At 39.7% G+C, this 18,455-nt stretch overlaps 1 protein-coding gene across 1 annotated transcript in view; it reads right to left on the minus strand.

Moving 5' to 3' along the window:
* Window positions 1-224: 224 nt before the first annotated feature.
* TENM3 (teneurin transmembrane protein 3) overlaps window positions 225-18,455 on the minus strand; it is a 126,394-nt gene continuing 108,163 nt past the window's right edge. The window contains exons 19-24 of the mRNA XM_075149291.1: window positions 17,720-17,895; window positions 16,775-17,010; window positions 10,877-11,173; window positions 8,058-9,669; window positions 5,177-5,307; window positions 225-1,807 (exon numbers count right to left, since the gene is read on the minus strand). Coding sequence (XP_075005392.1) covers window positions 1,052-1,807; window positions 5,177-5,307; window positions 8,058-9,669; window positions 10,877-11,173; window positions 16,775-17,010; window positions 17,720-17,895 — 3,208 coding nt within the window. The 3' untranslated portion in view covers window positions 225-1,051. The remainder of the gene's footprint in view (window positions 1,808-5,176; window positions 5,308-8,057; window positions 9,670-10,876; window positions 11,174-16,774; window positions 17,011-17,719; window positions 17,896-18,455) is intronic.

The following is an 18,455-nucleotide window of genomic DNA, read 5'->3' on the forward strand; positions in this document are numbered from 1 at the left end:
ATTCAGCCAGCCACTTTGGAGTGTCCCATCCTATCAGCAGAGTGATAGATGCACAGCTTTAAACCTAATACAAAAATATTAACACTTTTGGACATTAGTCATCACTGTTATATCTCTACAATATAATCCTTTATACTGTACAGCTATAACATAAAAGGTGCAATTCCTTTTTCTTTAAAAAAATCACACACAGCACATGTTTTTATAATTTTATTTTTAAGTATAAACTTTTTTAAACACTTTACATAAATTAACTCCTCTGAGACTAATATTTGATGTACAGTAAATTGTAATTCATATAAAAATCCATAAACAACTTGTCTCACATAATTTACAAAAAAATCAGGGTTTCCTTTGCTTATCTGCAACAAGGATTCTACTTGCCATTTTCCCCCCAAGGCAAACCATGTTAGCATTGTAAAATCCATTATTAAATTCCCATGGTAGCATAAGTCACTTGTGCCAATGTCCTTTTAGAAAGCAGCACAGTTTAAAGCAGTTGGGTTGTCTATAAACAGTAATTTTTGCCCCACGTTTTAAAATTAACAGATATATACCACATCCTATGCAGTGAGAGAGAGAGAGAGAGAGAGAGAGAGAGAAAGAGAGAGACTACTTCTCGTAAGCAAAGGTCAACAATTCAGTAATATTTGGAAACACTGTATGGGTCCGTATCTTAATTAAATACAGTGCCTCAAAGGAACAGACAGCCTGTTGCAAAATCTGTAGGCCTTTTTCTTTTCTCTTCTTCTTTTTTTTTTTCTTAATACTTTTCAGTCCAACTTGAGTGCAGCGATATGCATATGTAAACATATTCTTTAAAGCAGATCACCTTTAAGGTCATTGAGAAAAAAAAAAATTTGTCATTAGCAGTATCATTCTTCTGGAAGGCGCTCTTTTCGTTACAGAGTCTGTTCGGATTGTGCTACAGAAAAAATCTGAGCAAAGATGTAAGCTTAGGCTCAAGTAGTAATGCAGCAAAACAGTTTGGTCTCCTTTTTAGAAGACACTGGTACACAGTCTCTTTGGCAGCCTGAGCTAAGCCAGTGTGTTACCTCTTTCCTATCTCACTTTGTCTGAGGAACTGTATATTGTTAGCGCTGTCTGCTAATTCTGGATATTGCTCCACAGAGAGTACATAGTACCCATCGTATCCTTGTACCTTTCCAGCACTTAGCAACTGCCTCTTTTCTCCTTCTGTCCACAACCTGGCGCCTTCCTCTCCATCTCTTACTCTCTGTTGTTCTCTGGCCCAGGCACTGGAAAGAGCTCTTTGCCTGGCTTGCTCCAGTATTCGGGCCTTTTCCTCATCAAGTGTCATGCCATAGCGGACGTGAAGCGCTAAAGCACCGTATTGCATTTCAACATCAGCAAACCTACGAGTCCTGCCATTTACCACAGTGGTGGACTGCGAAACAGTGACGTTGATGCCGTTCTCCAGGGCCTTCCGCCCACTCGTCAGCCTCAGTGTCCCAAGGTCACTCTCGGGGGAGGTGGTCTTGATAAAATAGTGCGTGTCCTTTCCCTCAACGGTGAAATGCAAGTTTTCTAGGTAGTAGGCATTGTTCAGAACAGCTGCCACTTTTATGCAGTCCTCATTTGCAATGTTAAGCACGTTTGTTTGCACTTTGCCTTGATTGACAGCAAGCATCACCCCTTTCCCAATCAGAGACTTCACTGTAGCAAACCACAGCCATGACTTCTCTCCACTGGATTTCCGTCTGCTGACCTGCACTTCTGCCATCCTTCCCAGGGAAAGGAAAGCCTTTGCTTGTCTCGCCACTTGTTGTTGCACTCCAGAAATTGGCTGTAAACAAGAACAGACAGAAGTTTTACCAGCCATCTGTAGCCCTCTAGATGCCAAACAGCCAGGCTTTCTTGGTGTGCTGCCCATGGACGACAACAGGATATGCCACAACCGACAGTGCCAAGGAGTTAATTAAATCTACATACTGCGTGTTCTGCTGAGTTACAAGACTATTTTGTTTGATAATGTTCAGTGCTTTTTCCCTTTGTCTCCCTGAGAACCTGCACAAAAATAAGATTTAACTTCAGAGGCTACTTACTGGGCTGCACAGGATAGACCTTTGCACTACTAATACTTAATATGGGTAAGAGCTATCTTACTACAGTGTCATCTCATCCTCTGAGCTTATTCGACTATGATTCCTGTCTACCATGGGTCCCTCCAAATTGAGGAGATTTTTGCAGGTCACGATGTTGCTCTTTAGAACAGGAACAAGCCCTTCTGTACACTGAGTCAGGAGATAAGAGTCTCTCAGGTAGCTGCAGTCTGAGACCAAACTCAAGCTGCTAAAGGAAGCAGGGGCAGAATCAAACTGTAATGATAGTCTTTATAGTAAAAGAGAAAGAAGCAAAAGGTACAGAGCAGAGGGGTGGAATATTGGGGACTGATGCCCTTTCTTGCAAATAATTGCAGAAACTGATAAAGGGGGATATGTGAAAAAGCTGCAGCCAATTCAGTTGTGTGAGCTTCCATTTCACTCAAGTATCAGCATGCTGCCTAAAAGAGACAAGCAGCTACTTTCCCCAGAACTTCAGAGGGGTGCAGTCCTGAATACAGCAGCATGCTTTGCTGACAGCTAGCAAAGAGGAGGGGCAATGAATGAAAAGAACCAATGGGCAAGTCTAAAATACGCTTGCTTGGTATTTCATGTTTTACCGTATTTGGGGTGTTCTTGTTGAAAGGGTAGGTGTGCTACAAAGGGGAGGACGTAAGAGTTGCAGTTGTGAGGTGCAAAAGCACAAGATGGTAAAGCTAGGAGAGGAGAATCTGTTTAAAAAGTTTGCTTGACTATTAAGAGCTATGTGTGGCCCAGTATGCCAGATGGACTCTTGGTAAAGAGAGAGAGAGCTGGGGGATGGGACCTGACAGCACAACTGCTGTAATGAGCCAGAACAGCTAGAAGAGCAGGAGGAGCTAGCAGGAATGGTCAGCTAGCGCACCTAGGTAGTGGGGCAGCTCCCATTATGGGGTCAACTGTGGTTGGGGTGAGACCTTACAACTGCGCAGAATAGGCACATCTTATCTGTCTAACCCTGGGTCTTAACAGTTACAAGCTGTGAATGAGCTAGTATTGACAGAGGTGGGGAGCAGACAGCTGCCCTAGCAGTTGTCTCAGCAGGAAACAGAGAGAAAGATTTAAATAGCTTTGGCTGCACTTTTGAAAAGCAGTACTTAGCTTCTGTAGATGATCTAGTTTATCTTCCAACTGACCCCTCCTCCCTTTAGTAAAATACGGTTTAACCCACTTGATTCATTGCTGACAAATGAGGCAAAAGCCTGTTTAGTTTTCCCAAATTTCTGGGTGAGAGACCAAGCAGGAGTCATTAACAGACTCCTACAACCTTAATTCAGCCTTGCTGCTAATCAAAGCCTGGCAAAAGGTTTGCAAAGGCTTCTCTGCTCTGCCATGAGGGCTGCTCTCTGGAGGGGACAGTTCCTGAGGGAATTACGAATTGACCTGGATTCTCAACTCTTCTTGAATGTGGCAGATTCCCGTCTGCACTTGCTAACAAGTATGGATTTCAACGGTTGTAAATCCTACATGAAAGCTATTGAGCACAAAATATATTCTAGACGGCACGCTCGTCAGTGAGAGCAGCAAGATGCTATAGCAACTTCATAATAACAAAGTTTGTTTATTTTTAACAGTATCCTCAGAGCTCTGAAGCAAAACCTCAGAGCTCAGTAAAGCTCACTCACTCCAGAATGTTTCAACATACTAAGTGGCTTGTGTGTTTACTTCTGGCTCGTGGTTGCATTTGCTTGTTCAACAGCGAATATCATAGTCGCAGCTTCTTCCTACCTGAGAGTTTTGAATCTTTGTGTTCCTCCCACTTCTCTCTTTCTCTCTGTCATGTCACATGCCCCTGGCACTCCTCACGTTGTTGAGCTCTTTCATGACAACTAGCTGTCTGCTCTCATCTCTTTGACCAGACTGGTTCTTCTCCTGATGGACCTTTGCTGGTGTTAGTGGATAATTGCATTCTTTAGCCTTTGAGATCTAAATAAACAACCTCTCATAGTTCCTCACAGCCATGCCTGATGACAGGTCTCTCATCTCCTGATACAACCACTTTGCCTGGAGTACTTGCAATGCTCCTCCTTCACTGCTTCTGCTGTTCATGGGAGACACTATTCGCACGCTGTGCTCTAAGGTCTTTCCCTGTTACTCAATCCCTGACTATTAAAAAATATATAGAGTGGGTCACTTCATGCATGCAAAATTAGCTTCCATATGCTCCCTTCCGCTGGGCCACCCATCTAATGATTTTTTGTCTAAATTAAGTTGTAAGGTTCTTCAAGATCACATCCTCTTTTAATCTCGTAATGTTCTCTATCATGATTCTTGTAAAAAGAGAGCTGGTTTTGACTGCTCACAATGGGATCTCTCTTAACACTTCCTTCTTAACTGAGAATTGTAGAATTTTCAAGGGCATAGGTCTTTGATCTTTGAGTAAGTTTGATTTGTAAATATAATTTTCTTAAATAGCAGATTTAGATTTTAACTTCCACATTTATTTCTTCCATCGTTTAAAACTGTAGCAGGTTTTCAGGACTGAAATTCATTTTTTTCCTCCCAAAGAACTTCATAAGCACCTGGAGTTTTGATTTTATGTAATGTAATGGGTTTTACCTTAGGTAATTTCATTTTCAATATTTTATCTTTACATATAAAACATGGTTAATATTAAAGAGAAGTAAAATTGTAGTGGTGCCTGGTATGCATAATTTATATCACCTGTTCTTCTGTTTATTTCACAGTCTATTTTTTACTACAGTGTTCAGTTTCTGCCTTCAGGCAGAGTGTTAGTACAAGTCTAATCTCTGTAGTTTCTGCTATGAAACTTAGACATCTTTAAAGGGTCTTGAACTTCTTTTCATTGATTATTGTCTTTCTGCATTTTTATTATTGCTAAAAGCAAACAAAAGCTTATTTAAAATGGTACCTAACTTAGCAAATCCGTAAGAAAATCACCATTTGTAATTTCTTAAATTCTTTTGAAAGTAGATAAAAATTAGAGGTTTGAAAAGCACTGTTCAGATTTAACTTAGCAAGTAACCCTGTCAGGATTATCCATGCCTAATAAGATCTGAATAGAAGGGAACATTCTGTCTTGTTCCATTTGTATGTTTAGTTTTGTTTCTTACTGGTATGTCCTCCCATTGCTGGCTCTTCACAAGTTCATAGGAAGGTTCTGTTAAATCAAATTTTGGAACAGGGAAACCAGGAATGGCATTGTGCAGATGGAAGCCGAATGTCACCAGCCAGCTGTTAACATCTGAAAGAGAATTATTAAAAGAAAAGAGAAAAATATTATAATTGTTCTATATTTTGCAATCATACCATTTTTACATGGAATAGTTTTTGGCATAGTTGATTTCCTTCTGTAACATGAAAATTATTCAACAGTTTTCGTTTTGATATAGATGGATTTAGGTTTGTATTACAGCTAGAACAGCAAGCCTATGCAGTAAACTTGAAGTTCTAAACTTACAAAAAACCTGTTCTATATAAGAATTGCACTATGCTCGTTTGAAAGGCATTGCAGGTTTCAGCAATTCTGAAGGCCTCAGTGACTTCCAGAAGCAAAATTAAAGTGAGATTTCCTCCTAATATAACCTAAGCCAATTGGGTTTTATGGTCAGGCTGAACATGCTCTATGTCACACCTTCATCATTAATATTTTAAAACAAAGCAAAAAAGAAAAAGTACTGCAAAGCACATCCTGTCCTTTTGTTACGTGTGTGTTATTGTAACACATACGTAAATTCAAACTACCCCTGAAATAACACCTATACAGTCAATTACCTTTTAAATGATTTGGCAAATATTTCATGTTGATTCAAGAGAAATCTCCTCCTCTTCAAGATGAAGTTAGACCGATGAAATTAAAAGCTAATGAAATGTATTACAGTTGCATCAGTAAGCAGACTAAGGATACTAAATTAGCATTAGATAACATTATTTATGATACATTTAATCTTCTGTTAAAAATAAATAAATTCGGAATGCCAACAATTAATTAGTTAACAATTGTTGGGCAAGAATGGGTGCTCTGCCTTGTTTCTGTCTTTCTACCGTACCTTTCACAAATACTAAGCTTGCAGAAGTTGGCAGAGTGCACCTTACAAAGTCTAGTAGTTTTCATTTAAGAAACCCCAAGTAAGTGGAACAAGGAACCAAATTTTTCCAAATGTTAAAAGAATAAAAAATATTTACCTTAAAATAACTTCTAACCGTTCCAGATAAATGATACGCCTCATGAGGCTCTGCATCTAAAACTGCCAGTCAGCCAAATTACTCATTGTAATGATAACCTTATATGAACAGTGTGTGTCTATGTATTCCATACATCAAAGATGTTAAGAAAAGAACTAAAATTATGTTTTGAGGGCAATTTTTGAACTAAGTGCATCATTTTCAATGCCACAAAGAATCTGATTGCAACTGCATCCCCTACAGCACATGCTGCTAAAAGAGGACAGATTCAAAGGGCTGTTATTATCCTTGCTCCTAGGCAGCCTGTTAGCAACCCTGTTAATAGCTGCTATGTGTTAAATTCACAAACCCACTTGATTCCCAGGATGCTTTTCTGAGTGAGTAAGTAAGTGAGGCTGAGCCCCTCCTGTAGTCCTGGCACTGTCTGTGTAAAATATTTTAGATTATTTACATCTATTCAAGTATGAAAATTCAAATGTATCTGAGCAATGCATTTTTCAGAAACTTCTGGTGACGTGCAATCAGATTTTTCTGTATGTAGAATAATGGGAAACGCTACACATCACTAACTCTAGACCCACAAAAAGAATATAGGTTCCCTAAGAACTCAGTTATACAAGAACTGGCATGTTAGCAGCTTTTTGTTGCCAAAAGAGAAATTTACACTCCTTTTTCTATATCCTACTCTTTCCCTGCTCCTGGCTGTGTACTCATTACTTTGCGGTGGCCCTGGCGCTTATTGGACTTCTCTTTCTTAGCCAAATTACATTAGTAATTAGTACATTACATCTTGCAAAAACCTACCCTGGAACATATCAACCAACTTCCAGTGAATATTTGCTGCCATGTTAATGAGTTAAATTGGTCACAGAAAGACCCCTCCTGCCCTTGCTACCTTACAGTCTCACTCCCTCTTGTCTTTGGTCTTTTTGGTCTGTGAATATGCACTTTTTACTGCTCAGTAGCCCAGAGCCATAAAGGAGCCTGACTCTAATCCACATGTAAGGAGATTCTCATGAACGGTCTTGAGGGGTTCTTACTCTTGTACTTGCTCAAGGAGTCTGGTTTTTTATTATAAGAGCACTGGGTAATGCGTAACAGTATTGGAAGGAGAATCTAGGGCTCCTCTTTCCTCTCCCAATGCACTGAGATCGCTAGCTGAGGCACCTTGTGTTACAGTTCAGTCAGTGCGAGAGGAAGAGATGTATTCCACTGGCACTCCAAAATGTACTTTAGAAAACCCAACCCCCCTGTATACTGAGATGCTCTGAATTATCTTTTTGGGTCAACAGTCCAATATTAAAGCACCATACTGTGTAGGGCACAAGGTTTAGGTTTAGTTACCTAAACCTGAAAGCTAATAAAGGCCTGTGGATCTTAATCTCTTATGCAGGTACCTAAATCAATGTCTAAAGCTAGATGAGATATTTTCAAGATCTCCCATTTGCTATTTCACTGTTCCTATAACCGTGTTTGCTGTAATTATTCTCATTGTTAAGTGCTTAATGCTTCCTCATAAAGAACTTTTCCAAATAGGACATATTTAGTACTTCACCAAAATTGTGAATTGCAGTCTAAACTGGATGTCTATAGGTCCAGCACCCCCAAGCTAAAATCACTTTTTTGATCTGGTTCTAAATGCCAAGTACTTTTCTGAACAATTATCTTCCCTGAGAGTTTCTTTACTAACCTTCCCCAGACGCTACCATCAACCTATAACCCAGATAATCAGATTCCAGATTATGAGAACACAGAAAGGCAAATTTTTGAGCAAGTGGGAGACAGTCTTGCAATTAAGTAACCTTTTACCTGTGATATAATCCTTCACATCATGTATTTTACTGGCTGGGTTGTTATTTCTAAACATGTACAAATTAAAAGGAGCTGGATCCTTCCCAATTCTCTTCCAGATTTCAATATCAGGTGTTGTCCACCGGCCTGCCAGTATGTCATAATCTCTTTCTCCGAAGTGGACTAGCTTGGTCAGTGGGTCGTATAAGCCTCCGTGGAATCCTATTACCAGCTGGAAGTCAAGGTTAGAGTCGAAATAGATCTCTCCATAAGCAGTGTATTGAATTTGTTTAAGCATGAGACCATTGCTACTGAAAACAGCCAGTGGTGTTCCCGTATTGTCTGATGCAATGTAAAACTCGTCTCCGCTGCTAATTTCCATGGCAAAAAGGTGTCCTTGCAGATCATAGTAAAGAGATGTGATTTCAGAACTTGAGTGGTTATATACATGAGTTATCCTGGTTGGGTAAGTAAGGTCTGCATAAAAAAACTGGAGATGCTGTCCAAGGCTAGTTTTACTGGAAACTCGTCGTCCAAGTCCATCATAACGGTAAATCACCGTCCACCCACTGCCTTTGCTATAAACTCGAGTAAGAAGGCCCTTGGAACTGTATTCAAAGATTTCAGTACCCCTCTGACGCAGAAATCCATCTTCATCTAATCGGTACTGAACATCACCTAGTCGAGTTATTCTGTCTCTCAGGTCATAGCGAAGTGGTGTCAAACGGGCGCTGCTACTGGGGTTGAGCAAGTGGAGATTGCCATTCAGGTCATAGTTGTATCGCCACATTATTTTTTCATTCAGATAAACTGTCTGGAGCTGACCATCTACATCATATTCATAAGCATATTTTGTGGTGTTGGCAAATGGCCCGATCTTAATTTCTCTTTTTGTCACTCGTCCCATGTTATCGTACTGAATTGTAATCCAATACATTAATGAGCGAAATATTTCATATTGAATTTCCTTGATGCGGCCATGTGCATCAAAGTGTTTTGTGTAGGTCATTACAGCTGTCGAAATGATCTGGTTAATATCATAATATATAACTCCAAATTTTCCAAATTGTTCAACTTTGCCAGAGATATCATCAAACTGGTAGAGATCAATAGGCAATGGGGTTTCATTGATGACACCTTGCATGCTAGTCACTCTGAAGCTATTGTCATAGCTGTAGTCAAATCGGGCATTTACCATTCCGTCTTCGCTAAAGCGGAAAATCTGTCTGTCAATCAATGGGCCAATCTGCCTGTATCTAATGGTGCAGATAAAACCATCACTTTGGAGGTTTACTGTTTTTAGGACTCCTGCTGTCTCATCATAAGTAAAACTAACTCTTGTACTATCATATAAAATTTCTGAGAGCTTGGTCTGCCGTCTGTACTTGAATAATACTCTTCGGCTTGTCCCCAGGAAAGCAGTTTGAAGGAGCTGCCCTTCTTCATTGTAGTCCATTATAACAGAAGCATTACTTTCCGGGGGGTTGTATATATTCCGGTAATAGCCAATGGAGCGGATAGTCTGCATGGTATGACGAGCAACACTAGGCATTGTGACAGCAGAAAGCCGATCCAACAAATCATATTCGAAGATATACTGCCGTTGGCTATGAAGCAGAAGAACCATTGACTGAAAATTAAGAACAGATTTTTACCATGTGACAAATGGTGGAGTACTCCCCCCACACACACATCCTGATACTATTTCTTCACAAAAATGTGACATTCCCACTTGAGAAAATTATCTCCTCTTTAATTGAGTTATCCTTGACCTTACATGTTGTTAACATCTCCCTGCCTAATTTACTTGGATGCTTAATTGTAAGGGGTTCTGTAATTAGTAGTTCCACATTCATAATTTGCTACTTGTTATGACTGTATCACTCTTTTATCAAGCACTCACAGCTAAACAGCAGATTGTCAATGGATTCAGATAAGTCATGTTTAATATGGGAAGAAGTAAAACTGTCTTAGAGCCATTAACTCACGAGGAGAACAACATATGGGAGATACAATTTCTTCCCTACAATTAGAGATGATTTTGAAGAATTTGAATAGCCTGAGATCCCTGAATACTGTGTTTTTCTTCTGTAAGCTTTTAAGACATAGGCAAAACAATTGTTTGATTATTTATATCAAAAGGAGCTACTCGGAATTATTCTGACACTTTTCTGTTGTGTGGCTATTATGTATCATAGGTCTTGATTAAATTATGTCTGCAACGACTAGTAAACAGTATTTGCTGAGCAACAGCTTCAATAGAAATATATTTAAACACCAGAAAGAAATGGATTCTCTTTTTGCATAGCAGGCATGAGATCTCACAAGGGGGATTTTCACAGATATTTCTAGAGAGAGCGCTATCATTGAGCAATCGTTGTATATAATGAAGATTCCTGATCTTTTGCTTATCTTTTATTTTGATGCTACAACACATAGCAAGTACAAATTGACAGCTATAACTATTTAGAAACAAGAGCTTTTCGTGGTAGTAAAAAAAAAAACAGTGAAGAATTTACAAACAAATTATTTTCAACTGAATTACACTGCAGAGGTCTAGTCCCTGTACCTTATTTTGAGTGTTAAGATAAAAGGTAAATACAGGTGCTTCTTGTTAGTCAGTGGCCTAAATAATTTAAAAAGACATCAATTCCTAGCAATTAGCTACAGCGTGATTACATATCTATTGTATAAAACATTCCCCTAGGAATCACATGTTGATACTTAGAATAATTGAAATGTGCTTCTACCTCCTGTTTTTGCTTTGTATGCAGCAGTCAGATGCTTCAGAATTTCAGCACATTCAAAGCATTTTTTAAAACCTGAGTGTTCTTTACCTTTTCCAAATACGTGTAACTCCAAGTTTTCCCATCAGCAAACACTCTAGACACTATCCTTCCCTGTCCATCATACTCTATTTTTTCACTAGTTGTCCCTCGCTGTATGCTGCCTATTTGACCTGTGGATGAATAGGTAACATTGACAGCCATCAGCTTGCTGCTCGGTAGCCACAGGGTGGGGTGCCCTGACGTGTCGTAGGCAATCCTCAGCAGAAATTTACGGTGGTCATCGTAGATCTTTTCTGTCTTTGTGGTTCGATCAAAGTCAACTGAAAGGAGGTTTCTGCCATTAACCTTTTTAAAGCAAACAAAATGACACAATAAATCATGCTGTTCAAACCTAGCCACTTATTATTTTCACAAAGCTAGCTATTCTTTAAATACCATTTACAGTGATTGATTTGCTTTGTGCGTAAATTATTTTAGCAACTTCTTGATATAAATGTAAGGCACTACATTAGCATCTACTTTAGAAGGTCTCATTATATGAAGAGATGGCCCAGAATTTGTTGCAATGTGTTCTTTCTTGATGCTTAGTCAACTGTTAAGAAAATACTGAAAGATGTGCACTGAAAACTTCTATAATAAATGGGGTCATTTCAGTGAACAAACTACTTCTTTTGTAGGCAGTCCAAAGTATATCTGCAAATTATTGTCAAACCATATTCCTAGCAACTGCTTGTCCAGTTCATAACAATCACACTAAGAAAGAACTGAATCCTAATCCTCCACAGCAAGTATTTTTCAAAATGGTAAATACAAAATTAAGATCTTCAAAAGCACGTTAAATCTTCAAATTAAGATTAAACAGTTTTTAGAACATAAGCTTTCCGCTTCTAGATCAAATGGAAGTTTAACTCAGTATACCATCCACAGCTGCAATATGTTTATGAGGCTGAAATCCTTAGTAGGAGATTATGTCTTGTGCCAAGTTAACTGACCACTTAAAGCCATAAATGACTGGAAGACTACTGAACCACTGAAAACCAGTTATAAATGCTTTGAAGTTTACAGCTGTTTTAATTTGAAATTAAAGCCTTAGCCTAGATATATTTATGTGGAAAACTGTATTATTTATATATGTAAACTGCAGTGGTGGATAGTGATTTCTATGTAATACTTTTACATTGAAGTCCCCCCCCTTTAGTGTTCTATTTATCCTAACTTTCAGTTTCATTGAATCAGCTCTCATTTTTGTATTTATGAAAGGAAAATGTCTGGTTTTCTTTTCCCACACTGGTATCTTCGCAATTCTTCATTCCCCCTCTGTGTTGAACTGTTTTGTCAGTGTTCTCAAACAGGCCTCTAGGATTTCTTTGTTCATCTGTAAACCATTTCTGTATCTGCTGTGTCCTTTTAAAGTTATTCGAGGTGAGGGTGAAACACTAAGATTTTTCAACACTGTATTTTGCTAACATATGGGAAGTAGGGGACAAATGGACATATAGCTATGTGTATTAAGATTTTTTTTAAAGTTCCTTTTCAAGTACTTGATGCATATGTTACAAAGAGGTGAAGAAAGATGGCTAAATAACATTCAGAAAAGAACAAGAAAATAGATATCCTGACCAAAGAAATGACTGGAGGATCTTTGCATTTCTGGGCTGCATGTTCAAAAATCCATATATCATGGACGTTGGTACTTATACCCTGAGGCTGATAAGCTTCTAAAAGATCAATATAAATTAGATCCTTTATTATTGGCATAAAAAGTAACTATGAAGCATTCCCATTCACTTCCTTTTTGTTGTTTTTTTTTGACTTTTTTCATTTTCAGGTAGCTTTTGTTTAGATTTTCCAACATTTAATATTCAATCATTTACCTAAATTAACTCTTAAATCTTGTTTATCTCTGGCTTTTATTTTCCAGCCTCTCCCACACATGCCTGCACTCATCTCTGCATCTCCCTGCCTGTTTTGCTTCTCTGATTTTTTTTCCCCTCCCTTTCTCTCCACCTTCCCTTCCTTATTTTACATTTAATTATGATTTTTATTAATTTTCTTGTCTACCTCTCCGGCTTAGACACTGAAGTGAGAATGGGCACTTCTGACTTGGCAAAGAGGGAAGGGTGGTTTTATGGTTAAGGCAGATGTCCAAGCAATTGTGGTGAATTTCTTGGCTGAGCACATCCTTCCGGTGTAAATTGCAGCAAAGTACTTAATCTGGCTGTCTCACTGCCTTATCTGCTAAATGGGATAATAACATCCCTTACCTTCTCACTTTCCATCTGTCTGGTCTGTGTATGGGCAGGATACGAGGGCAAAGAAAGGAAGTGCCTCTTTCTCCAGCCAGATTCATGCTTCCAGATTCTGCTGACAGAGCTCTTGCTTTCAGACGTATGAGCTTTTGGTGAAATTTTGCCTGAGCTTGCATAATCTCGTAATACAGATGGCAATTATAACAACAAGTTTTGGTGATATAGCTTCTTTCATTGGACAGTATGGGGCCGGAATAACGTATGTCAGCTAAAGTACTGCCTTCAACTGAAGCGTTTCGTAACAACAGCTCTGCTACCAAAACGCTTTTACAGCAAAACTTGAATGTTTTTATTGTGCCTAAGACAGTCACACTCGAAATATATTTGAAACGTCTGGGTTTCATTATGATAAAAATATGTGGTGGGCCAGGTGCCCAGCAAGCCACTCTATCACTCCCCTCCTCAGCTGGACAGAGGAGAGAAAATACAACGAAAGGCTCGTGGGTCGAGATAAGGACAGAGAGATCACTCAGCAATTACTGTCACGGGCAAAACAGACTCGACTTGGGGAAAATTAATTTATTAACAAACAAATCAGAATAGGGTAATGAGAAAATAAAAACAAATCTTCAAACACCTTCCCCCCACCCCTCCCTTCCTCCTGGGCTCAACTTCACTCCCGATTTTCTCTACCTCCTCCCCCTGAGCGGCGCAGGGGGACGGGGGGAATGGGTGTTGTGGTCAGTTCATCACACATTGTCTCTGCCGCTCCTTCCTCCTCAGGGGGAGGACTCCTCACACTCTTCCCCTGCTCCAACATGGGGTCCCTTCCACGGGGTGCAGTCCTTTAGGAACACACTGCTCCAGCGTGGGTCCCCCATGGGGTAACGAGTCCTGCCAGCAAACCTGCTCCAGCGCAGACTTCCCACAGGGTCACAGCCTCCTTCGGGCATCCACCTGCTGTGGTGTGGGATCCTCTGCAGGCTGCAGGTGGATATCTGCTCCACCATGGACCTCCATGAGCTGCAGGGGGACAGCCTGCCTCACCATGGTCTTCACCATGGGCTGCCTGGGAATCTCTGCTCCAGCACCTGGAGCACCTCCACCCCTCCTTCATTGACCTCGGTGTCTGCAGGGTTGTTTCTCTCAAATATTCTCACTCCTCTCTTCTGACTGCTGCTGGTGTTGTGCAGTTTTTTTTCCCCTTCTGAAATATGTTATCCCAGAGGTGCTACCACTGTCTCTAATGAGCTCAGCCTTGGCCAGTGGCGGATCCGTCTTGGAGCCGGCTGGCATTGGCTCTATGGGACACAGGGGAAGCTTCTAGCAGCTTCTAACAGAAGCCACTCCTGTAGCCCTCCCCACTACCAATACCTTGACATGCAAACCCAATACAAAATAGTAATTCAGGAAATTTTCAATGAAGAAACACTTAGCGACACAAAACTGAGTCTCTTGTGTCTCTCTCTACCTACTGTCCTGCTACGTTTCAGTAATTTAGGTGTCCATCTATCCTGCTCTGCTTTAACTCCTGTTTTTCTTTCCAATGAGAAGCACGAAATCCGACTGTGATTCCCCCGTTAGGAGTAGGAGTATATTGCTGTGCCTTACAGAGAGATTCAGGAAGTAACGTGAAAATTGGGGACCTCTGCAGAGCTTGGGGCATGTCAGGTCTTGGGAGGAGGCAGAGCAAACTCTTCCTGTGAGCTCTCTCGTCTAAGTTACCTGTCTACTCTGGGTGCACCCCTTGAGACAGAGCTCATACCAGTTCCTTTATTTGAGACCCTCGTGAGTGAGGGTCTGTCTGGCCTCAATACAAATGTCCTAAAAAGGCTCTTTCATGTAGAGGACTGTCAGGACCTCTGCCAAAGGCCAGCCTACAGACCAAACGTACAGGTCCAGGGACAAAATTAGCTTATTGAACAAACATGAAACAAGGCTGAACAAAAGTAAGACTGACAGAAGATTGTTTAGTTAAGGGATGGTGACATAATTCCTAATTAATTTCTTTATAAAGACTACTAGTAGTGGGTAGAACTAATACAAGATAGAAAACCAAGAGAGTACCTGAGAGTGTACTTTGTAATGTTAGATACTGCATATATATAACGCAGTGAAAGTGTCATATATATGAGTACATTTACTGGCAATACATTTTGTCACTGTTTTTTATGTACATTTGTCTTCTTTGCAGCAAAATGTTACTGACATATTTGTAGATGGCAATGATGAGCTCCCTAAGTTATTCCTGTTCTTCTTTCTGTTGTTTTCTTTCTCTACTTTCCTACATCCCTGCACCCACCCCCGAGCGACATTTCTGTAATATCTTCCCATGTAAATGAATTTCAAAAAAACCTTCCTTTTTTTTCCTTTGCTGACAAGTTTCTTTACCTTTTTTTTTGAGGCATTTATATACACTTTTAATTACTACTATTTTATCCTAATCTATAATCTCTCACTTTCCCCTCCACCTTGTTAAATCTTTCCCTCTTTTTTACTGTTAAGCCTTCCAAGTTAAAGTTGCACATGACATTTCTTTTACCTCTTCTGCACTCAAATGCCAAAATTTTGCTTCACTTTTGAGAACTGGACTCAAAAGTTCAGTTTCACTGCCAAAACCAAATGCCATTGGTATGGTTATTTTATTTTCTCTTGGGCTTCTTTCACAAATGAATTGGCAGGTGTATTATCTCACAGTGCTATGTCATGACATGCCTATGAACCAGAACTACAAGAATGAGCTCCAGAAGCATGCCTGCCTTTTCTGTTTCCTTATCCATGTAAGACAGCTTCCATAGCTAGGTACAAGTATGTTGTTCTTAAGCAGCAGCTACTGTGCATAATCATTCTTCCTTCTTGGAAAATCCATTCTTCTTGCAGAGCAAGTGGTAGAGAGGCATATAAGGTGCATGACAGCATTCTTTCCTTTCTTGTCCCGAAGGAAGATATAAAATATTTTAAGTTTTAAAATGGCATGTTACCTCTTAGAAGTTGAGTGGTCTGAAATTACTTACCTTCATTCGACATAGTGCCTAGGTCTTATTTTAAAGGACTGAGTTGAGTTCTAATAGTAACTCAGACCTCTGATGTGGTCTTGAAATAGTCTCCTGGCAACCCAATTTTAAATGCTTAATCTATGTTGTCTTTACCAAATGGCTGTCATAAATCATAGTTTGCTTCCTACTTATATTTCACACACTATATAGGAAGAAGAAATGCCAACAAAATGGTAAAGACATATGTTAGAGGAATATGCTGTACACAGGCACACACAGTTAATCCCTTTCTACCAGAAAAAAGTGTTAGTACAATTTTTATTTAAAATAAAAAAGAAAGAAAATCCTAGGCCTGTGCTAACTTATGGCAGAATAATTTAAAACAAGATTCAAAATCAGGTGTGTGAATTCAGTACCAGAAACAAAAACAGTGAAGGAAAGCAGAAAATTATTCTTTTATCCAGATTCATTCCAATGCATTCCAGGCTAAAAACAACAGTTTAAAGTCCACAGAAAAGAGCAATTAATAAGGAAAACAGCCAATAAATGAAGTAATAAAAGCAAGTACTTCCAGCTCTACAGTAAGCTTGTCTACGGTAAATATTCTGTGGTTGTTGGATGGCAACACCTACAGGAATGTATTTACATTTCCTCTCCCTTAATGAGAATGCAGTAGGTACCATGCATGCTTGCGTGCTTACCCGAAGCTTTCGGCCAAACACGTTGACTTTTCCCTGGGCTTGCTCTTTCCGGAATCGCCACTCCACCAGGTTCTGCCCATTCTCCCCCGGGAGGGTCATGTTTCTCTTTGCCACTGTTGGGTTGGCAGTGCCAGCCAACACGTGCGGCTCTGTCTGATAGTGTGAGTCCAGGCCGCTGGCGTACAGGATTCTCAGTGAGCCATCATAACCAATCTGGTAGCTATTTCTTAACTGATCTGAAAAGGCAAAAAAAGAGAAGCACAGGTTACCTACATGTGTTAAGAATCTGCCTTTGTCCTGCACACTTTATGCAATATGTGAATGTAACATCTTGACTTCACATAACTGACCCAATGGTAATAAACACCCAGGGTGAGATTGGTAAGAACATCTGTATCACATGAGAGCACAAATGCCTCTGGGACCTATCTTCAAAGTCGCTTAAACACTTAAGATAATCCCACCCTCAGAGTATATTCTTTGGAATGGCACAAAACACGTTTTCTGCTGGTTCATTAGGCATTTTTGGCTTAATCCTAGGCGTACTGTGACTACTGACTTTTGCAAGGATGTGGCTGCTGGGATGTCACAAGCTATTTTAAAGCTAAAATCTCACTTCACGCTATTTCTGCACCTATTTCCCTTTCAATCCATTTCTCTCTCCTTTCCAAGATTCCCTTTTAATGCAAAGTAGGTATTCTGACTACTTCCCACAGATGTTTACAAAAGCTATTTGGTTAGAAAACATATTTAATTCTACTTTCATTGCAACTCCTTCTTTCCCTGAATAGTTCTTTATGTGTATAAACCCATGCATGTATCACCCCTTCCTCAAAACACTATGCCTCTAAAGTTTCCCTCTAACACATCCAATTGGAGCTATTTGTACCATAAGAAAACAGTTTTCAGGTCAGTATCTGCTGAGAAATCTTTTGTTTACAGTACCTTGAACCATGGTATAGAAAGAATCAATTGATGATAAGTTGGAAGTGATGCTGACATCTTCCTCTCTGCTGGATGACTCAATGTCCACTGTAATGGCCCTTTCCATTTCCCCATGAAGGTTAGTGACAACTCCAGTTGGGAATGTAACGTTTGTTAGACGGCCCTCGCTATCGTAGCTAAGAAAAAAAGAAAAAAAGGAGTCCAAAAATGATACATAGCAGGAACAAATTGTTTTCATTTACAAGTAAAATGAACAAAAATACCAGCTACTCATGTTGTTAAGGCACGTTTGCTTTTTGTGCATGGGATAGGCACAGCAAAGACTTCAAACGTGCTTTGAAGTACTCAAAAGACTACTTAACATACAGGAGCCTCAATGGTGATAGCAAGAGCAAACAGATGGATCTTCAGCTCTGCATATTATTCTTTGAAGTGTGACCAGCTCCTGCTGCACATCTAATTCACCATTTCAAAGGGAGCATATTTATTGGTGCTAAATTCCGTAGCATTCTCTACTCACTCCCTATTATTGGACTAGATTTTGCTGTTGTTACAGGAATCCTCAAAATTTTTCATAAAAAGTGTATCTTAATAAGAGTGTCTCTTGGGCCCTTCCTATTCAGTGATTATGCAGACCACCTGCCCTCCTGTTCCTGAGAGCTCAACATCCCTTTTATTATTAAGAGAAAGAATCTGGGGTAATATTTAATCTACTTAAGCTGTTTGTAGCTGGAAA

The sequence above is a fragment of the Calonectris borealis genome, chromosome 4 (assembly GCF_964195595.1).
Source record: "Calonectris borealis chromosome 4, bCalBor7.hap1.2, whole genome shotgun sequence".
In the NCBI taxonomy this organism is placed as follows: domain Eukaryota; kingdom Metazoa; phylum Chordata; class Aves; order Procellariiformes; family Procellariidae; genus Calonectris; species Calonectris borealis.